The sequence below is a fragment of the Meles meles genome, chromosome 9, assembly GCF_922984935.1.
Source record: "Meles meles chromosome 9, mMelMel3.1 paternal haplotype, whole genome shotgun sequence".
Lineage (NCBI taxonomy): Eukaryota > Metazoa > Chordata > Mammalia > Carnivora > Mustelidae > Meles > Meles meles.
Window position 1 is genome coordinate 47,908,265 of NC_060074.1, and position 21,057 is coordinate 47,929,321.

At 58.9% G+C, this 21,057-nt stretch overlaps 2 protein-coding genes across 8 annotated transcripts; one reads left to right on the top strand and one right to left on the bottom strand.

Annotated features, from left to right (window-relative positions):
- The first annotated feature begins 909 nt into the window (after positions 1-909).
- On the top strand, positions 910-6,812 carry NEU4 (neuraminidase 4). Of its 5 annotated transcripts, none has more exons than XR_006820223.1 (6): positions 922-978; positions 1,198-2,189; positions 2,297-2,552; positions 3,102-3,179; positions 3,665-5,754; positions 6,042-6,812. XR_006820223.1 is itself a non-coding variant. In XM_046018159.1 (6 exons), exons 3-6 carry the CDS (start codon positions 1,989-1,991, stop codon positions 4,645-4,647), a joined length of 1,518 nt encoding a protein of 505 aa, XP_045874115.1. In that variant the 5' UTR covers positions 922-978; positions 1,198-1,280; positions 1,904-1,988; the 3' UTR covers positions 4,648-6,812. The 5 variants fall into 5 exon arrangements, 4 of the variants coding, with proteins under 4 accessions (XP_045874114.1, XP_045874115.1, XP_045874117.1 ...); XM_046018159.1 differs by having other exon boundaries at positions 1,198-1,280; positions 1,904-2,189; positions 3,665-6,812; XM_046018161.1 differs by having other exon boundaries at positions 1,198-1,280; positions 2,101-2,189; positions 3,665-6,812.
- Positions 6,813-9,622: 2,810 nt separating this feature from the next.
- On the bottom strand, positions 9,623-20,805 carry PDCD1 (programmed cell death 1). 3 transcript variants are annotated; one of them, XM_046019304.1, is made up of 5 exons: positions 20,684-20,805; positions 12,859-13,218; positions 12,023-12,184; positions 10,934-10,968; positions 9,623-10,725 (listed from the first exon to the last, which is right to left on the bottom strand). In XM_046019304.1, exons 1-5 carry the CDS (start codon positions 20,757-20,759, stop codon positions 10,495-10,497), a joined length of 864 nt encoding a protein of 287 aa, XP_045875260.1. In that variant the 5' UTR covers positions 20,760-20,805; the 3' UTR covers positions 9,623-10,494. The 3 variants fall into 3 exon arrangements, with proteins under 3 accessions (XP_045875260.1, XP_045875258.1, XP_045875261.1); XM_046019302.1 differs by having other exon boundaries at positions 9,623-10,728; XM_046019305.1 differs by lacking the exon at positions 10,934-10,968 and having other exon boundaries at positions 10,485-10,728.
- Positions 20,806-21,057: the final 252 nt, after the last annotated feature.

The window sequence follows — 21,057 nt, forward strand, 5'->3', positions numbered from 1 at the left end:
TAGATTGAGAGGTTCTCTCCGGGACTTTGGGGCTCTGCAGAGACCTGGGGCCTAGGCAAGGACGGCGCGGGATGCCTTCATCCTGCTTGGGCAGGCAGCAGAGTGAGCAGCGAGTCTGGGCAGCCTTGCAGTCCAGGTGGTCTCCAGCCCAGTGGAGGAAGCCAAGTGCAGAGAATGTGCCCTTGTGTCCATTCAGCCTGGAGGGACACGTGCCACTGACACCTGCTTCCTGCTGGGGCACAATTGCCCTTTGGAGGCAGAGTGGGTGTGGGGTCCAGGGGCTTCCAGACACAGGAAGTTGCTCTCACAGCCCCCGAGGCCTGAGGTTGGCAGGGGGCCTGCTGGACTCAGCCGGCGGTGGAGCAGGCCACGGCGCTGCCCATGAGAGCCTTTCAGGAGCAGGTGGCCTTGGGCAGAGGTGGACTGAGGTGAGGTGTCTGTGTTTTGGGGCCGTCGGCTGAGCCAGCCAGCACGCCCTCCGTGCATCTGAGCGAGGCCACTCTTGTTTAGGGTGTTCTTCCTGTCACGGGTCAGCCCCTCTCCATTCCTTCTCCTCAGACGTGCCGAGGCCGTGCCCTGTGTGCAGTGGCTTGACCCTCTGAGAGCGGTGCTACCAAGTGGGATATGGGGCGTCGTGCTCTCCCCCTCCTCCCACTCTCTCCTCCCCTTGGCGCAGAGCGCTGACCAGTGTCTGGCCGCGGGCTCTGGCTGCTCCAAGCCCGGCTCTGCCTGCTGGCTGGCCCCAGACCCTGACGGTGTTCCCTCACTCGCGTCCTGTGGGGGGCCGGGTCAGCCCACGGTTGCCTTTGAGCCAATCAGAGAAAGAGACCTCCCTCTGGGAGATCGGCAGACCCCTGGTGCACCCCAGATATACCCCCTCGTGGCCTCCCTTGGGAGCACACTCCTGGGAGGGAGGCTACCTGCAGAAAGGCTGCCCTTGGTCATTCCCCCGCACTCCTACAGGAGCCCCAACTTGTGGTAAGGTGGGCCAGGTGACCAGCCAATGTCAGGGAGCTGGGCGGTGCAGGGCGCCAGTCGCAAGGGCAGGAGCAGTTGGGAACAGGACTGCATCGGGAACAGCCCTCTTTGTCCTTGCTGAGTCCCTCCCGGGGTCCTTCCAGCCAGGGTCTGCCTGGTCCCTGGAATGTGGCCTCCTCTCTCCCCTTCTCCCCTCCCCTTTTTTTTCCTTTGCTCCAGGAAGGCCCCAGGCTCGGCACACCCTCCCCAGCCTGGCTTCCCACCTCTGTGAGCAGCCGCTTGTCGGGCCTCAGACACTGCGGGTGTGGATCTTCCTCCTGTCACTGTGGGGAGCAGCTTCTTTCCAAGGGTACCCCCAGTGCAGGCCGGAGCTGGCTGGGCCCCCTTTCTGCCAGGAGGGGGTGGGGTAGGACAGCAGGGGGTGACCTCTTTGGCCTCCTCAGGATCCTGCTCACTGCTCCTCCAGGCTGCACGGCCTCTAACTCCCTTGAGGCACATGTGGGAGCCATTTGGGGCACCCTGCGGGTGGGGTTGCTCTGCTGGACCTCCCATGACTCCCAGCTTGGCTCAGGAGCCCAAGGAGCAGGGTGGCTGGTCCCCTGCACCTGCAGATGTCCTGCTCGGACTTGGACTTCAGGCCCCTTCTCAGCAGGACACCCACCGGCACCCCCCACAGCCTTCAGTAGGCCACTCCTCCCGCCCCGCCCCCATTCATCCTGGCCACTCTCGAGAATCCCAGAGCCCCCCAGGTCTGAGAAGGGTGGGGGCAGCAGCTGGGCCGCTTCTCCAAGAAGTCTGTGTCTGAGTGTGTGGAATTCAAGCGTCTTTCTGTCTCCCAGGGCCGTGTGTGGTGAATGCGCGTGCATCTGTGTGTGCCTCTGTTCAGTGCCTGAGTCTCTCCTTGTTTCATTTTCTGTGTATCTAGTGTGTCTGTTTGTGTCTCCCCCGCCGCCTGTGGTCGTGGGACCCCTATTTGGGGAAACTGAACCCCGGCTCGTGCCCCATAGAACATGGGGGCCCCACGTGTCCCCGAGCGGACTGTGCTCTTCCAGCGCGAGAGGAGTGGTCTGACGTACCGCGTGCCCGCGCTGCTGTCTGTGCCCCCTGTGCCCACCCTGCTAGCCTTTGCGGAGCAGCGGCTCAGCCCTGATGATGCCCATGCCCACCGCCTGGTGCAGAGGAGCGGCACGCTGGCCGGGGGCTCCGTGCGGGTGAGTGGCGGGCACCTATGGCGGGCAGGACTCGGGCAGGGTACTGCCCGGGGCACAGGTAAACTGAGGCCGCCTGCCCTCCCTTCTTCCCTCCCTCCGCCGGGCAGTGGGGCGCTGTGCGCGTGCTGGCGACGGCGGCCTTGGAGGAGCACCGGTCCATGAACCCCTGCCCGGTGCATGATGCCCACACGGCTACCATCTTCCTCTTCTTCATCGCGGTGCGGGGCCACACGCCCGAGGCCACGCAGATCGCCACTGGCAGGAACGCCGCTCGCCTCTGCTGTGTGACCAGCCGGGATGCAGGGCGCAGCTGGGGCACGGCCAGGGACCTCACCGAGGAGGCGGTGGGCGGTGCAGAGCAGGGTAGGTGGGGTGTGGGTAGGAGGCTATGATGTTCATGGGGTGGTGGGGAGCAGGATGGGATGCACGGGGGAGGGGCGTAGCCTGCACCTGGGCTTGTCAGCCCTGGGAGGGGGCCCACAGAGTGGTGGGTGGGGTCTCATGGGGAGGTGTCTGCACAGCGGTCTGGGCGTGTCCACACTGGGTTGGGGGTCCACACGATGGGGGGCGGGGAGAGGGTCCAGCTACAGGTCAGGGGACTACCTACAATGGCTCCCAGCCTAAGGACCACTCCCACCGTTTCCTGGGGCTGCCACCCCCTCCCCTGAGCCCCTCAATCCTGGAGATGGGTGCTGGTCACCCTCCTGGGCCTGGAGAGCAGGCTCATCTAACTGAGACTGTCTCTGTCTGAGCGCTGAGGTCCCTCCCTCCTCCCAACTCCACTGCTGCCTTGCCTCCTTTACCGCTTGCTCTCTGCCTTCTAACCCGGGGGTGTCCAGCCTAGGGTCCAGATCTGTGCAGGTGGCCTGACCCTAAAGCTTTTCCTCCATTCCTTCTGCCCCTTCCTTAAAGGCCTGACCACCAACTGCCCTCTGAGGTCACCCCAAACTGACCTAGGGGTCACCCTGACCCTTGTAGGTGGGATCGAAGGTGAGAGGTGTGGCGGGCTCTGAGGCTTGGACAGGACACACAGAGCTGGTCTAGAGAGCGATCTGCTCCCACGGTACCTATTCCATGGGATTCAGGCTCAGGGCTCGACCCCACCTTTAAGGTCTGCATAACCCCTGCCCTTGGCTGCCCCTCTCTCTGGACAGCACTGTTGGTGGCTGTCCATCCACACTCTGGGACTGGCTATCTGCTCACAAGCTGAGAACTTAGCCAAGTAGCCTGCCTGGGCTCCTGGCTCCTGGTTCCTGCTGATGCTGGAGAGAGGCTTGTCTGGCTCCCAGCGATCTAGAGCAGCCAGCAGGAGTAGAGGGCGGGGGCATGGTCACTGGGGGCTTCCTCATGAGCCGTCCCTTAATCTGAGGCACTGGCTGCGGATCCTTCCCAGCTCCCTGGGGTGGGTGGCCGTGCCAGGCTGCGGCCATGGCCATCTCCTGGCTGGGATGGCCGGCAGCCCCTCTCCTCCACAGACTGGGCCACATTTGCCGTCGGCCCGGGCCACGGCATCCAGCTGCGCTCCGGCCGCCTCCTGGTGCCGGCCTACACTTACCGCGTGGACCGGAGGGAATGCTTCGGCAGGATCTGCAGGACCAGCCCCCATGCCTTCACCTTCTACAGCGACGACCACGGTCGCACCTGGCATCGTGGAGGCCTTGTGCCCAACCTTCGCTCGGGCGAGTGCCAGCTGGCTGCGCTGGACGGTGGGCAGGCGGGCGGCCTCCTTTACTGCAACGCCCGGAGTCCCCTGGGCAGCCGTGTGCAGGCACTCAGTACAGATGAGGGTGCCTCCTTCCTGCCTGGGGAGCTTGTGCCGGCACTGGCTGAGACTGCCTGGGGCTGCCAAGGCAGCATCCTGGGCTTCCCTGGCCCGCTCCGCTCTCTAAGGGTTGAGAGATGGTCGGCAGGTGCCAGGAACCACCCCCAGTCCCCACACCTCTGTCCCGGAGTCCGGCAACCCTCAGAGGAGGGTATTACAGACACCCAAGGGGACCAAGGGCTCAGCGGGATGGAGGGATGTAAGTCCAGCCCTCAGGAGCCTGGCCTGGGGCCTGGGCTCAGTGGGACCAGGGGCGCCTGGGCCCCAAGACTCCCTTGGCTCCCTGCTACCCTGTCTCAGAGCCCCACCTGGCTCCTGTATTTCCACCCGGTGGGACGCAGGGCGCGGCTCCACATGGGAATCCATTTGAGCCGGTCCCCCCTGGACCCCCACAGCTGGACGGAGCCCTGGGTGATCTACGAGGGCCCCAGTGGCTACTCTGACCTGGCCTCCATCGGTCCCACCCTCAAGGGAGCCCTGACCTTTGCTTGTCTGTATGAGAGTGGGGCCAGGGTCTCCTACGAGGAGATCTCCTTCTGCATGTTCTCCCTCGCTGAGGTCCTGCAGAATGTGCCAGCGGGCCCCAAACCTCACAGCCACGGGGGTAAGCCTCGGGAGCGCTGCCGGCCTTCCTGATGGGCCCTCTGGCCAGACCCATTTGTATGTCCCTAACACTGTGCTTTGAAATATGATGCAAAAGCAGACAGAGCTAGAGGAGAAAATAGAGCCATAGTTGTAGTGGAAAATTTTAGACACATGTCCCAGTAACCGATAGAGCAAATGGACAAAATCAGTGAGGATACAGAAGATATGGTCAGGCTGCTGGGCAGACCTTACTAAGTGGACACACAGAGAACCCAGCAGGAGATAACCGTGTTCAAATACACCTATTTACACCTGCTCAAATACACCCAGGTGTAAAAACTGACATCATGCTGGATCATGAATTCAAGTCTCTACAAGACTTTGAAGGATTGACAATTTACAGTGAAATTGAGCTAGAAATAAACACGAATGCAAATTTAAAATCTTCCTTGTGAAGATTTCTGAAAATTGAGAAACACGATTCTGAATTGCTCCTGGTCCAAAGAAGCAGGTCTGGTGAAAGTGAGGAAAGAGTCTGAAATTAATTACGTGAACACTGCACACACTGTGCGAGAGGGGCTGAAACAGGGGCCGCCGCCACCCCACCGTAGTGGGGGCAGGAAACTGAATCCAAGGGGGAGGACAAGGAAGAGAACAATCATGAGCAAACCTAGAGGGATAGGAAAAATCATACGGTAGAGGGAATAAAGAGAGCCAAAGCCAGGTTTTTAGAAAACTGATAAAGCTGATAATCTTGTTGAGACTGGTGATAGAAAAATGAGAGAACCGTGAATAAGCCGCATCAGGAATGGGAGAGGGTTCGCGGGGCTCCTCCAGATGTTCAAAGATTTCAAGAAGATATTAGGAGTCTTTTTACGCCAATACACTTAAAAATTTAGACAAAATGCACAATTCCTGGAAAAATACAACTTATTAAAGAAGAAAGAGAAAATCGGAAAAACCCTATTAAAGGCCCCGAATCCCTCACTGAACGACTGCACACTAGGAGAGGAGAGCTTCGGGTGGCCCAGCTTCCCCGTGAATTCTGAGTCTCAGGGAGTTTCAGGACCATCCGTGCTGGTTTACTGGGTAGTTTCCCGTGTGGGAAGCTGTCGCGCCAGTCTTCCAAAGTGGTGGCACCATCTGTCGATCTTTTTGGTGAGTGTCTGTTTAGAGCTTTGCCTCATTTTAAGTTGGGCTGTTTGTTTTCTCACTGTTGAGTTTAAGAGTTGTTTGTATATTTTGGCAACTGAGAGTATGGAAAAATGCTCCATATCCTGTGTCAAGGGAAGGTCCTGCTGCTCGCTTAGCCCGATGGGCAGGATCTGGAGTGCCGCCAGCACCACCTGCTGGCAAGGGTGGGGATGGCAGGACTGTCTCTAGCGCCGGCAGAGTCCCGCCAAATAGTTTGGCAGTTTCTTACCAACAACCACCTCTTATCATAGGATGCGGCAGTTGTAGTCATTGGTGCTTATCCAGATGAGCTGGAAACTCATGTCCACACAGAAACCTGCACGTGGGTGTGCATTGTGACTTCATTCGTCATTGCCGGACCTTGCAAGAAATCTGGATGTCTTTTGGCAGATGAGCGGACAAGCTGTGGTCCATCCAGACAGAGAAGACATGGAGAACCCTGAACTGTGTACCACTGAGTGGAAGGCTACATGCCCTGTGACCCCATATGACAAGAGATGGGTGGTTGCCAGAGTTTGTGGGGAGGAGGGATGAACAGTTTGGGTGTAGAGGACTTGTAGGGCTGTGGGATGACGTTATGCGATGCTCTCATGGTGGGGACGTGTCACTATGCATTTGTCCAAACCTCAGAGTGTGCGACACCGAGATGGAGCCCTGAGTGAGCCATGACTTCGGTTGATAATTCTGTATCGCCGTTGGAATCATCAGTTACAACATTGTACCCCATTAACAGGGGACGTGACCCCAGGGGAAATTGTGTGTCCAGCGTGACCTTGGATTCTTCACTGAAGGTGGCCAGCTCTTGGCTCCAGCTCTGTAGACCAGGAAAGGGTAGCCCAGGTCATGGGAGGGGTCATCCTCCTGGGCAGAGGGGCTCCAAGTTCGGGGCTCAGGTGGGCCCTGGCTGTGGGGGCGGCCACATGCCTTATGCTGTGGGTCCCTGCCTCGGGCCTCATTTGAAAAGCCCAGGCTCACCCCCCGTGTTCCTGCCACCACCGCCCATGAGATGCGTGGGGCTGGCAGGGAGGGACCTGCTGGGCGGGCGTGGGTGGGGGTGGGCGAGATGCCCCAGCCTGGGCCGTTGACACATGGGGCTGGGGCAGAGCAGGGGATGGAAAAAGTGAGTGGAGGCGGGCTGCAGAGGCTGCGTTCCGGGAAGGTGAGCAGCAAAGTGCTGACTGTGCCTGGCTCGCTGGCTTCTCATCGGAGCCTCGCTGCTGCCAGTGGGTGGCCCGGCCGGTGGCTTGGTGAGGCCACCGCTTCCTGCCCTCTCTGCTGTGTGTGTTTTGTCTTTTTTTTTTTTTTTTTTTTTTTTAGATAATGAACTCATTTGTTTAAAAACATATTCAAAATGTGTTAATTCGATTTTTACTTTTAATTTTGGTATTTTTTTTTTTTATTTATTTGACAGAGAGAGAGATCACAAGTAGGCAGAGAGGCACGCAGAGAGAGAGGAGGAAGCAGGCTCCCCGTGGAGCAGAGAGCCCGATGCGGGGCTCGATCCCAGGACCCTGAGATCATGACCTGAGCCGAAGGCAGCGGCTTAATCCACTGAGCCACCCAGGCGCCCCAATTTTGGTATTTTTTTATGCTCAAAGTGCTCCCTGGTCTTTTGATGGGACGCCAACTCGGTTCCTTTCAAGGACAGCGAGTTGCCCATGCCCCACACTGACCAGCATGGGCTGAGGTCTCAGGGACCCTCTTCACTCAGAGCCTGTGTCGGGCCCTCCTGCTCCGGCCACCTGCCCTGGGGTCTCCTGGGCACCTGGCTCACCCCTGGGGGGCATTTCACAGGCGGGATTCGTGGGTCAAATGGCAAATGCTTGGCTAACGCTTGGCTAGTGTCACTTCTCCAGTGTGGCCATCCCGCCCGCCACACTCCGGTGCTCCAGGGGCCTTCGTCCCTGAATCCTCGCCGGTGATGTGGAGGATGGTTCAGTGTTGCCTGCGGACAGGCTCCCTGTAATCTGCATTTTCCTTATGAGTGAATGGAACAGGTTTTGTTGCTGAAGGGATGTGTACATACATACCTGGAGCGCACGTATGTATAGTGTTTATGGTTTGTGTGGTATGTGTGCATCTGAGTACACACATGTTTGCGTACATGTGTGTATATGCACAAGTGCCTGCCCATGTGTATGGTTGTGTCGTACATGTGTGCACGCATGTGTGCTCATGCACGTGTATGTGTACCTGTGCATCTGCATGCATGTGCACGTGCATGTGTGTACACGCACGTGTGCAGAGCTGGGAAATGCCTCATCATAGCTTCTCTTCACTTTCCCACTGTCCCTTTGACCTCGCCCTTTCCGTGTTTTAGAAGATCTTTATCTAATTGGAGTATTAACCTTTTGCGTAATATTATCAATACTTTCCCTTAGTTTGCTTTGACACTTCTCTTTGTTACATTAAAACGTTTCCCCAGTTTGTAGAATGGAATGTTTCCATCTTCTGTGAATTCTAGCCAGCGTCAGGGAGGTCTTCTGCTCCAGCGTGAGGAACTCACCCCTATTCCAGTCTCAGGGTTTCTGTTTTACACTTACATTTGGGATGTGTGCAAGTGCATGGCAGGGGGAGGGAGTTTGCCTGATACTTTTTCTTCGTGCTATAAACACCACTTACTACTGCCTCTGTCTTTGTCCCCTACCGGCCGTCCTCTGGTGTGTGTGCCACCGTCCGTCGCTAGTTGCAGATCTGATAAAGCTGCTGTCTTTCACTTTCTTTTCTCGGTTTCCTTGGCTCTTGCCTGCTTGTTCGTTTCTCCATACGAACTTCTCAGTTGCAGAGATGTGGGCTGCTATTGGGACCGTGTTACAGCTACAGGTTAACGTGGGGAGAACTGGCCTCTGGATGGCGCCAAGTGTTCCTGCCACAGGGGTGTTCCGCCCTCGCGCCCAAGCTGTCCTGTGGGGTCGCACATTTCTCATAAAACCAATGCCTCAGGCATTTGATCTCTGTTGCTGTTGTCGGTAGAAGATCTCGGCCACTTTTTCTTCTGACTGCTTATTGTTTGAAAATATGAAAGCCATGTGTTTCTGGGTGTTAGTTTTAGATGTGTGACATTTTCTCACTACTGTCCTTGTCTTTCCATGGAAGCTACTGGTTTCTTCAGACTCTCAAGCCTGCACAGCCCATAGACTCCCCAGCAGTGTCCCTCCATGTGTGACTCCGCCTGGTATCCTCAGAGCAAGGCGGCCTCCTTGCCTTGTCCCGGGCAAGGTGCATCTATGTCCCGCGCCGCACTGGCCAGGACCCCGGCGCAGTAGGAAAAGACCCCTGTGCGGCAAGCCAGGGTGTGCGCGCAGAGGACCTGGGGGGACCTTTGTGCACGGCCCCTGAGGGTTTGGACAGGGCACACTGGGAGGAGCGAGGTTGGGACGAGAACTGAGGTCCCCTCACAGCGGGCTCTATCTTCTTCCGGAGGATGGACAGACGCTCCTTTGAGAGTGGGAAGGGCTCTTTCTCCACCGATGCCGCACCCTTTCTCCACCTGTGCAGCCCACCTGCATGCCCACTGCCCAGGGCCCTGGTGCTGCCTGGGAGGGACTCTCAGGTCAGGGGAAGCCATGCCGGCTGAGGCAATCTGGGGACAGGCTTCCTGGGGGGTGATGCCCCATGGCACCCTGAACTGTAGGGATCTCACCCCGCAGAGGCTGTGGGGCATGCACGTGGGGGGAGCAGAGATGAGAGGCCTTGGGGGGGGGTCTCTGGGACAGTGAGGATGAGGGCCTGGGGAGGGCTGGCTGGGTCCTCCATCTTTGGGCAGAAACTCACCCCCCTCCCCTCCCACCACAAAAGCAAGAGAGAACTTGGGATTTTCTTAGAGCTTTTGTCATTATTTAATTATAATATAATAGAATAGGGTGAGGGGCTCTCAAGTGTTTGTGGAACGCAAGACAGGACATGTGCTCCCGAGTCCCTGACACCCAGGCAGCCACGGACTGGCCTGCCCCACAGCAGACCTGCCTGCTGGGCGAGGCCCCTTTAAATAGCACCGTGCATGGTTGCCAACGGGAGGGCGACTCCCGGGGGAGAGTCCCCAGGACTGACCTCTGAGGGGGTGACTCCAGTTCTGCCTGTTCTTCTCCTTGCTACCTCCCCACCTTGGGGCTGCTTGGTGGGTGGGGCCATACCCAGGGGTGGCCCGTGGGCCCCCACTCTGCCTTGCCAGGAGCTCTCTCCCAGGCCTGGAGGAGCACAAGGTCCCCACCCACTGCGTGGGCCCCTCCGGGTGCATGAGGGGGCACGTCACCGGGCCACTCCAAGGCAGGGTCTCCAACCAGGGTCCCTGTGCTCCCGTGTCCTGGCAGCAGGCTCCCTTGGGAGACGGTGGGGGGCCACAGAGACTCCGGCAGCCCAACCCTCTGGAGGCCACAGCACTAGACCAGCCCCACCACCCGGGGAGGCACTGGTGGGAGGCCTAGTGCAGCAGAACCAGAGAGTGACTGGCTCAGGCAGCTGGGCCTGGAGTCCTGGGTGAGTCTCCTTTCCTGACCACAGCGGGTGACAGGGACACCTCCCGCCCCCAGGTTGTATAAGGGGAGCTGAGCAAGGCTGGTGCAGGCAGGGTTGGTCACCATCACCGGACTCAGCCCTGGGGCGACCCCCCACCTCCTCCCCACTGCCCGCTCCTTCAGGGAAGGCTCCCACCCGGGCTCCCAGTGGAGGGTCTGAGGGATGCAGGCCGCCCGAGGAAGCCTCTGGTCAGAGGGGCCAGGGGCAGGGTCCGTGTTCGGGGCTCAGAGGCTGGGGTCCCTGAGGGCTATTGGCTGAGGCCCGGCGGCCCAGGGATCCTGGCATGCTGGGGAAGACAATTGTGGCATACTCCGTCTGTTCAGGGGTGCAGGGGGCGGGGGGCTCTGGCGTCTTCTCTCGCCACTGGAAGTCCAGCTCCCCATAGTCTACGGTGAACACAGGCGCCGCACAGGGGCCCTCCTTCTTTGGGGAGAGAAAGGGGGAGGGGTTGGTGGTCTGTGGTGGCAGACAGGCAGGTGCACGCGTGCCCAGGGCAGGGCCTGGGCTCCCAGACCCTTGCTAGGGCCTGGTGTCCCTGTGCTCAGACCCTGTGACAAGGCTGGAGACAGGGGTGCTCCTGAGCCTGCGGACCCCGCACCACCCGGGGCCACAAAGGGAAGGAACTCACCAGGGGCTCGTCCTCGCTCCCACAGGCACAGGTACCTACAGAGAAGCGCATCTGGAGTGAGGAGGCCCGGGACACCCCACGCTCCAGCAGGTGGTGGGGCTGGGCACTTTGTAGCAGGGCCCCCTCCTCCCCAGGGGCTCCCACGAGGGTGACCAAATGTCCTCTCCCCTGCCTGATGGTCTGGCTAACCCTACCCCCCATGCAAGGACCCCATGTCCCTGCTCATCAAGTGGAGAGCCAGAGGTCCCATGTGGACCGGGAGTTGTGCTGGGTGGCAGCCACATAGGCCCGCTGGCTTCCAGTCCCTATACTCCTGCCACAGGAACCTGCCATCTCTGGCCACAAACCCCCCACGGGGACACGTGCAGGCACCAGCCCCCAGCGCATAGCGGACGCCTGATCAGCAATGCGGTGGCCAGCGTCTCTCCATCGGAGGCCACACGGCTGCCAGGGGGCTTGTCTGGGACCCCATGGGGTCACCTGTTCACCTGTTCGGCCACATGTTCCCTGGGGTGCCCCCTGGCCCAGGAGACCAGGACTGGGCCTTCAGAGGAGCTGACCCCCCGGGCTGGGTCCCCTCTGGGTGTCTCCTTCCAGCCCCAGACGCGGTCATCAGAGTGACTGAGTCCAAGCCATCTAGGACAACCAGGAGGTCAGGATGTGTGCAGAGTGGGGGTGGCTGGGGGCTCACAGCAACCACCCTGGTGTCTGTGGTTGTCAAAGGGAGAGCCCAGTGGCTGTGAGAGATCCTTTCAGTGTCCTGTGGGCTGTGGTGTGGCCTGAGGTTTGGGGGGGCCCTGTGTTCCCAGCATAGATGGCTCAGCCTGTGGGGGGCTGTTGCTTGCCTTTCTGTGTGACCTTGGCCACGACCCTCTCCACCCCACTCCCCTCAGACCCCTCCTTAGAGCAGGTGCATGGGAGAGGGGTGACCCCAGAACCTGGAAGGCCCACTTCAGCCCCAGCCCCTCCGTGAGAAGTGCTCACTGTGGGTGGGGAGGGGTGGTGGTGGCTGGGGGGAGGTCGGTGTGGGGGGGTCCCAGCTGCAGGAGACTGGGGTAGTGATAGCAGTGGGGCGTGGCGGGGTCTTACCTCGAGTGGCCCTGGGGAAGGCAGTGACCAGGACCCAGGTCAGCAGCAGCAGGAGCAGGACCCCCACCAGCACACCTGTGATGCCAATGACCAACCCCTGTAACTGGCCAGGGAGTCTGGGTGGGGGGCTGGGGCTCTCCGTGGGGGGCTCCAGGATTCTCTCTGGGGAGGCAAAATGAGAGAGACTCACTGAGGGGACTTAGTAATGGGGACTCAAGGAGGGGACTCAGGGAGGGGGACACAGGGAGGGGAACTGAGAGAGAGGCACACAGGGAGAGACTCAAGGAGGGGACTCAGGGAGGGGACTCAGGGAGGGGAACTGAGAGAGAGGCACACAGGGAGAGACTCAAGGAGGGGACTCAGGGAGGGGACTCAGGGAGGGGGACTCAGGGAGGGGAACTGAGAGAGGGGCACACAGGGAGGGACTCAAGAAGGGGACACACGGAGGAGAGCACAGGAAGGGGGCTCAGGGAAGGGACTCAGGGAGGGGGTCGCAGGAGGGAGGCCAGGGCGGGGATTCAGGGCCCTCCCCTCCGTGCTCCATGTCCAAGGGGCCGGCCCCTGGTCTTGCACTAGCCAGTCTTGCCCCCGCCCCTGCCCTGCCCACACCTCCGCTGAGCCTGAGCTTTGCTGCATCCTGAGAGGTGCCAGCCACCTGCGCCCTTCCTCAGGCTGTGCCCTCCCGCAAAGGGCAGGGAGTCTGGGGGTGTGTCCCATCTCAGAGCGTTGATGGTTGATGCCATTTGTCCCTGTGGGCCTGGGTGTGGACAGAGCTGCTCGTGGAGCTGGGGAGGCCCTGCCCACTGCACCCCCCTATCTCGGGCTTGAGGCCGCACCCTTCACGGTGAGCTCTGCACGGGGGCTCTCGTTGATCTGCGTGTTGGGGGGCAGGTAGATGGCCCCGCACAGGTAGGTGCCGCTGTCATTGGGCCTGGCAGCTGCGATGCTTAGGTGGAAATCCCGGCCACTGGGCAGCCGCGTGATGTGGAAACGTCTGTCCGGGCCGGGCTGGACGTGGTCCTCCTGGAAGGCGACCAGCTTGTCTGTCTGGTTGCGGGGGCTCATGCGGTACCAGTTGAGCACAAAGCTCTCGGGGACGCTGGAGAGGCTGCAGGTGAAGGTGGCGTTGTCCCCCTCGTGCACTGTGAGCTGCGCTGGGGAGAAGGTGAGGGGGCTCCAGGGCCTGTCGGGGGAGTCTGTGGGGGGAGAACCAGAAGCCGGTGAGGGAGGGGCGTGGGGACGGCGGCCCAGCTCTTTCCCCCCAACCCCCCCAGCTGCAGGACCTCTGCCTCCAAGCCTTGCAACTTCTTGCACGCCCCCAGGGATGTGGTGCTCACTTCTCACCAGGCAACTCCATGTTGGGGTGGAGTCTGACGGTACTGGGACCCGAGGCCCAGGCTGTGTTCTGGCTCTGACCCCCAGGTCTCCCATTTCTCCCCCAAACAGTGGGGTTTCAGGTCCTCCCCACAGGCCTAACCGTCATGTTCCTAGCTCCACCACCCTGGGTCCCTGACTCATCAGGCTAGCCTGGTCCTGTGTGCCCTGAGTGGGGCAGGGGTGGGCCAGGATGCTGGGCGGGACGGTAGGGGCCTCCCTTGGAAAGCTCAGCATCCGGCAGGCTCAGGGTCCAGACTTCGGCCCATTGCAGGACAAGCTCAGAGCTGGGACGGGGTCTGCCTTCTGCCTTCTGCCATGACTTGGGGAACTGGAGCTCAGAGCAGCTGGGCCATCACCCCTGATATGGACAGAAATGGAGGTCCCTGATGGTCCTGGACTCTGGCCCACACTCCTCTTGCAGGAACACCTAATTGCCAGGCCCTGGCCCCGGGGATACCCCCACATCCTTGGAGGGGCTCACGCCTCCTTCCACCGGTGCCTGCCTCACCACCACAGGCACACAGGCCTGCGTGAGTGTGTGTGCCCATCCCCCCTCACCCCCCACACACTTGGCAGAAGCCCCTCCCATCTGGCCCAGGCCACAGGACAGCAGCACCCCACAGGGAGTCAAGGTGACACAGGAACAGGTCAGAGGCTCCCAGGGTCCCAGGGTAGGAGCCACGGCCAAGCCCATATGTGCTAAGCCTTCCAGTCTCCGTAGTTGGCTCACCAGGGAGGCTGTGCTGTGATTCCTGATCGACACACGGGGACTAAGGCGCAGATGGAGGATGCGCCAGGCCTCAAGCTGCTCTGTCGGGCCCCAGCTCCGGGTCTGCCTCCGGCTGACCTGACCGCGGCCAGGGGACCTTGCCTGGAAGCCCAGGGCTCCTCCCGGGCCACTGCCATGCTGCTCCAGGCCTTGGCTTCCTCACCCGGGAGGGAATACCCAGACCCAAGACGTGGCCCAGTGAAGTCATTTCCTGGCTCCCCTACACGTCCCCTCAGCTCCCCAAACACTGCAAAGACGAGAGGCCCACTGCCCTGTAGGGCCGGGTATCTGCCCATGGCCTCCAGCCCGGCTTTCCCAGGGGAACCCCCCCACAGGGGACCACACTAAACCCCTTTCCTATTTGTCATTGCGTGTCCCACCCACTCACAGCCGGCCCACCACAGTGGGACCTCCCTGGCGGTCCTGACACATGTCTTTGTCATCCGTTTATTTGAGAAGCACACGCGTTTACAAAGAGAGCATCATGGGAGTAACCAGGCAATCGGGGCGTAGGGTTGCCGAAGGCGGCCGGGGCATCGCCGCCTTGACCTGGGCTGCTGGGTCCGTGGGCCTTCCCCCTTCCCCCACCCTCAACTCTGCATGTCTCCTGTCCAGCCCCACACGCCCCTGGTCCCACCAGAGACGTGCCTGAGCCTGCCTCCTGACAAATGCCCACCAGGAACCCCCTCCCACTGAGGCCTCCAGACAGACCCCGGCCCTCCCGGGATCTGGGCCTCCGAGAAGTGGCCCTTGGAGTTCTGCAAGGTGCATGGCATCCCCTCCCCTCCTGCAGAGCCCCCCCCCCCACCCTGGCAGGCCTCCCCCTGGTCTCCTGAGTGGACTCTGGGTCAGGTCCTCAACTACCCCACTCCTCACCCAAATTGGTGATCATTTGGGTCACTTGTCTGTTGGTTGGCTCTTTGCACCACCTCTCGGGGAACCCGACCTTGGCGAGGAGGGCACACTGGGTAGCCCTTAGCCCAGCCTCTGCCTCGGTCTCTACGTGACAGCCTCCTGGTCCTGCTCAGGCTCTGCTGACTCCCAGGTCCCTCCTGGTGACCCTTGAGACCCCACTCCCTCTGGGCATCATGGCTTCCTTGCTTCTCCTTGGGCCCCTCTTCAGGGCACCCCATCTCTGTGCCTGTTGTGCCCCCACCCCTGGGGGTCTCACAGCATGGTCAGCGCCAGGGCCTAGATGCAGCAGCAGCCATGGGTCCGGCCCGAGACAGGTCGGGGTGGTCTTCCCTGTGGGGAGTGTGGAAAGGGCAGCCTTTCACCCTGTAGCTGCCCCCAGAGCCCATTCTGACCAGGGAGTACCCACCTCCCCAAAGTCACAAGGTGCGTGGCTGTTGAGGGCTCTGATGGTTTGGCTGGGGTGCAGGCCCACGGGGGGATCCCGGCTGGGTGCTCAGCAGCCTGTCCACATGGAGAAAGATGAGCTCCCTGGAACGGGGGCTCAGGGACACCCGGGGAAGCGGGCCGGCAGGAGCACGGGGCTGAGACCTCACTGGGGTGAGAGGGGGGCTCGGTGGGCACTGGGCTCTCTTCTTTCTGGGAGCAGGTGTGATGGCCAGATGGGACAGGGACCCTGTGTACACACACCTCTAAGTCAACCCAAACTTTCCCAGAGGAGCGCTGGTAATAGAGCCCGACTGAGTACAGCTATCGCTACAGTAGGAACAGCTGTGAATCTTGTGTTGTTTGGCTTTAAACATTGAATGTCATCTATTTATTTCATATTTGATAATAAAATGTCGGTAAGCGGCCCCAGGGCCTTTCTTTGTCTGGGGAGTGGGTCAAGGAGCCGTGTGCGCAGGCGGGGTCAGGTGGGGAGATCTCGGGGTTGGGCCCAGCGTGGAGGGATGGGCTGCATGACAGGGGACACGGCCACTGCTGTCCTGGAGGTCACAACTTTCTCATCTGGTACCCAGCAGCTGATTTACGCAAGACCCGCCTGTGGTGCTGGAAGTCACCCGGTGGACGGTCAGCTCCTACAACCCCCGTGAGTCTCTCACTCAGCAGGAGGGGGACAGGGTGCTTTCACCTCCTTGCCGCGGGGTCCCTGATCTTGCCGCACGGAGGACCAACACGTCCCTGAGCTCCCACACGTGTCCAATGCACCAAGGCGACACGTACCTACCCATCCTGCTGGGACCCCTCAGGGGCACATGGGGGTCCACGGCAGGGAAAACAAGCAAGATTTTGTTGGGGACTACACCAAACTCAAACCCTTCACACAGCAAAGAAAACCATCAACACGATGGAAAGGCAACCTACAGGATGGGAGGAAATACTTGTAAATCATTTATCTGATGAAGGGTTAATATCCAAAACATGAAAAGAACTCACATAACTCAATAGCAAAAACCCCCAAATAATCAGATTAAAGAATGCACAGAGGACCTGAATAGACACTTCTCCAAAGGTGTCCGGAGGGCTGACAGACACCAGGAAAGACGCTCACCATCCCTCATCGTCAGGGAAATGCAAATGGAAACCACAATGAGATACCACTTCACACCTGTCAGGATGGGTAGACTCAAAAAGACACGAAACAACTAGAAAAAGTCACCCTCGTGCGCTATTAGTGGGGATGGGAGCTGATGCAACCACCGCGGAGAACAGCGTGGAGGGTCCTCAGAAAGTTAACAGAGCTGCCCTAGGATCCAGCCACTGTACTACTGAATATTTACCCAAAGAGAACAAAAACACAAATTAGAAAAAAGCCACGTGCACTGCGGCATTATCTACAAGACCCACGGTACAGAAGCAGCCCGCGTGTCCGTCCACAGGTGAGTGGTTAGGAAGGTGTGGTGTGCGCACACAATGGGACGTCGCTCAGCCATAAGAATGAGATCTTGCCATTTGTGACAACATGGGTGGACAAGGAGGGCGTTACACTAAGTGAAATAAGTCAGTTGCGGGCGCCTGGGTGGCTCAGTGTGTTGGAGCCTCTGCCATTGGCTCAGATTGTGGTCTTGGGGTCCTGGGATCAAGTCCCTCATAGCATCAGGCTCTCTGCTCAGCAGGGAGCCCACTTCCCCGCCCCCCACTCCTGTCTCTCTGCCTACTTGTGACCCTGTCAAATAAATAAATAAAATCTTAAAAAAGAAAAAAAAGAAATAAGTCAGTCAGAGAAAGATGAATACTGTGTGATCTCATTTACACGTGGAAACTAAAAAAAAAAAAAAAGAAAGAAAGAAAAAATTAAACCAAAACTTAGCTCCTGGATATAGGGAACAGATTAGTAGCCGTCTGAGGCGGGAGTAGGGTGTCAGTGGAAGGAATGAAGGGGTCAGGAGACACAAACTTGCAGTTATAAAATGAGTAAGTCACGGGCATGGGATGTAAGGCATGGGGACGGTAGCTAATAATCCTTTCTCGCATATTTCAAAGTAGCTAGAAGAGTGAATACTGAAAGTTCTCCTTACAGATTTTGTGACCTCTGTGTGGTGACATGTGTTAACTGGTTAAATTTTGTAATATGTACAAATAGCGAATCATTTCACTGTACACCTACAACTAATATAAATGTTCCTAATTCAGGCGCCTGGGTGGCTCAATTGCTTGAGCGTCTGCCTTCGGCTAAGGTCATGATCCTGGAGTCCTGGGATCAAGCCCCATATCAACCTCCTTGCCCAGCAGGGAGTCTGCTTCTCCCTTTCCCTCTGCTGCTCCCCCTGCTTGTGGTCTCTCTCTCTCAAATAAATATTTTTTGTTAAAGATTTTATTTATTTATTTGAGAGAGAGAGAGAGAGAGGGAGCGTGCACAAAGGAAGAGGGAGAGGGAGAAGCAGACTCCCCGCTGAGCAGGGAGCCCGATGTGGGACTCGATCCCAGGACCTGAGAGCATGACTCGAGCCAAAGGCAGATGTTCAACTGATTGAGCCACCCAGCCGCCCCAATAAATAAAATCTTTAAAAAATATATTCCTAATTCTAAGTTTTCCATATCTAAAATAAAATTGAGATCTGAGTTAAAAAAAAAAAAAAAGAAAGGAAAAAACCAACCAGAATGCCAGGGGTGGTGACAGAGAGAACGGGCGTTTGACCAGAGTCAGAAGAAGCGGAGGACAGTGACATGCAGGGCGGTAGGCGGCCCTTGACTGGGCTCCCATCAGGGCAAGAGAACGAAGGGCCGGGGGGGGAGAGCCCCTGGAGTATTAGTAGAGAGGTCTGACCTCTGTGAGAGAAGTGGAGCCGTGCCCCCCAGTGCACCTGCTGGCGTAGCCCTGAGCCTCAGCATGGCACAGTGTGACCTTATTTGGAAATAGGGTAGGGGCGCCTGGCTGGTGGGTAGAGCTTGCGACTCTCCATCTCAGGGTCGTGAGTTCAAGACCCATGTTGGGTACGGAGACTACTAAAACAAAAAGGGTTACTGCAGACATAATTTCTTAAGATAAGCTGGAACCCATGGGTTCCTAATGCAACATGGCTGGTGTCCTTACAAGAAGGGGAAAATCTGGACACCAGCGTATGAGGGGAGCGCCACATGACGCTGGAGCCAGATGGGCTGTTGCGTCCACAGGCTGAGATCCCCAGGGTTGCTGGCAAACACCAGGCGCCGGGGGAGCCTGGAAGGGAACCTCCCTCACGGTCCCGGCGGAAACCGGTCCCACGCACACCGGTCTCGGACTTCCCGCCTCCAGAAATGCCAGACTACAACCTCCAGGTGCTGAAGCCTCCAGGGGCTGGCTTTAGTCCCCGCAGCCCCAGCAAATCCATTCACAAAGGTGCCAATACGGCCAGTCGGAGACTCGGAGTAACGGGTGTTCACTGCTGCGTTCTTGTGACTTTTCTGTAGGTTTCAGACATTTTTCAAAATTTTAAGTTGGAAAAATAACTAAAACAAATCTGGCTTCAAAAAACAGATCATGGGCTATGCAGGCAGTTTTCAGAGCTGACCTGGTTGGATTCTCAGTGCAAGGCAGACACTAGTGTCCCCAGCCACAGGTAAGGACACCGCTGCCCAGTGAGACGAGATGACTTGCCAAAGGTCTCATCAGCCGTGCCTTCCTTTGAACTCAAGCCTGTCCTGTTCCAAAGCCTGTACTCTTCCTTACTCTCATTCACTAGGATCTGGGCCAGCCAGCTACTGGGTTTGGGATATTCCATTAAATCGAAGAAAAACATGTACGTAAGGAAGTATGGGGGGGTGGGGAGACATCCATGGGAATGACCCAAATACTAAGGGCAATAAATGAGGAAAGCAAAGAGATAGCACGGACTCAAATGTCCCCGCAGCCAGGAGCGCCTGAGTCTGGTGGAAGGGGAAGAGAGTGACTTGACAGATGATGTTGGCAACGTGGTGTGCTCAGGGCTGAGATGGGGAAACTGAGGTGGGTGAGCCCCAAGCTGGTGCCTTTGACTCTGGACAGCAACTGCAGAATCTCATTCTCACCTTCCCCTTGGGGAAGGGGTCCCAGGGGGTTGTGGGCCTCCAGGGCCGAGTCAGGGCCCCCATTTATGCCTCAGTTCCCCCTCCTGGGGTGATACTCACACCTCCGCCTCTGTGCCTGGGCTCCCCCGCAAGGCCCCCCGACAGGGAACCTTTGGCCACATGCCCTTGGGCCTCTGACCTCAGCTCTGAGTTTTCTCCGCTAATCCTGAGAGTGGCCTACAGGCCTTCCTGGAGAGCCAGGCTGGACTGGGGAGGAAACATAGGGCGGCTGGCACCCCACCATTGCCCAGCAGGTCCGGGAGGAGCACCAAGACTCCAGGATGGACAGTCCCAGTGGGACCTTGTTGTGGTCCTTCTGGAGACCATGCCACCTCCCAGCCCAATGAGGTACAGAGGAAAGACCCTGGGCCCATCCCAAGGATCCACCTTCCTCAATGTTGCCATCTGTGCAGTAGCCGAGGAGGACAAGGGCAGCTGGGCCCTTCTCCCCAACCATTGGACTTCGACCAGGGGACCCCAGTGGTAGATGAACTGTGCAAGGGGGTTAAGGGCCAGGCCCCCTTGCCAGAACCTGCCATGATGCTCGCAGCCATACGCAGACCCTATACACACAAGAGTCTCATCCAGAGACCTAGGCCCACAGCAGGTGGGCTGCAGAAGTGGACAGTCTCCACTTGAATGGTCACTCTTCTGATATAATTAGAGAAATGTCTTTTGGCCATCTGCCTGGGACCTCACAGAGACTGTCAGTCCCCTGGGGGGCTGGTCCCAATCCCTGGAGAATATGAGGCATCTCATAGGGCTGGGGTTTGGAGCTCTAGTCAGCCCTTATCCTACAGAGGGGCAAGCCTGTCCCACGGGACCCTGAGGAACAGCTGGGACGTTCCTGCCTGATCATAGGTGAGGACTGGCCAAGTGAGGTGGGCAGGCAAAAAGCTGGAGCCCAGAGGTGCTCTTCACCCACCCAAAGCCACACAGCACCCTGCCAGGGGCAGTGCTGGGCCTATGAGGCCAGATCCCAGCACAGCTCCCTCTCTGTCTGTCTGCCAGGGACCAAGAGCCAGAGGTCTTTCCCTGAGACCTGATCCCGTGCCACCCAGCCCTGACCCACGTACCTAGGAGCCGTCCTGGCCACCAGCCCAGCTGTAGCACGGCCCAGACGAGTGGCCAGGGCGCCCGTGGGGTCCCCATGCCCAGAGCGCAGCCAGCCTCGTTTGCCAGTCTCCTCCTCCACGGCTCTGGCAGAGCTGTGAGCAGAAAGGAAACTGTCCCGGGTCAGGACGGAGGGACACGCCCTAGCCCCACCCCCTCTTCCTCCACGTGGGTGGAAATAGGAGGGGAGCCCGAGAGAGACTGGGGGACTGAGGGAGAGAAAGATGGGGGAGACAGAGTAGGGGACTGGGAAGGGGGATGGGCAAGAGAAAGAAGTACAGAGGGTGGGGGGAGGGGTGGGGAGTGGGAGGGTGGGGAAGAGTGAAGCATAGGCAGA

What these genes read in the sequence shown, in the direction of transcription:
- PDCD1 (XM_046019302.1), bottom strand. Translation starts at nt 20,759, where the DNA reads ATGGGGACCCCACGGGCGCCCTGGCCACTCGTCTGGGCCGTGCTACAG. An exon ending in TGCAGAGCTCACCGTGAAGG is followed by an intron (nt 12,185 to 12,858) that starts GTGCGGCCTCAA and finishes TTGCCTCCCCAG; the next exon opens with AGAGAATCCTGGAGCCCCCC. An exon ending in CTTCCCCAGGGCCACTCGAG is followed by an intron (nt 10,969 to 12,022) that starts GTAAGACCCCGC and finishes GCTTCTCTGTAG; the next exon opens with GTACCTGTGCCTGTGGGAGC.
- NEU4 (XM_046018158.1), top strand. Translation starts at nt 1,989, where the DNA reads ATGGGGGCCCCACGTGTCCCCGAGCGGACTGTGCTCTTCCAGCGCGAG. An exon ending in GGTGGGCGGTGCAGAGCAGG is followed by an intron (nt 2,553 to 3,101) that starts GTAGGTGGGGTG and finishes CCTTCCTTAAAG; the next exon opens with GCCTGACCACCAACTGCCCT. An exon ending in CCTTGTAGGTGGGATCGAAG is followed by an intron (nt 3,180 to 3,664) that starts GTGAGAGGTGTG and finishes TCTCCTCCACAG; the next exon opens with ACTGGGCCACATTTGCCGTC.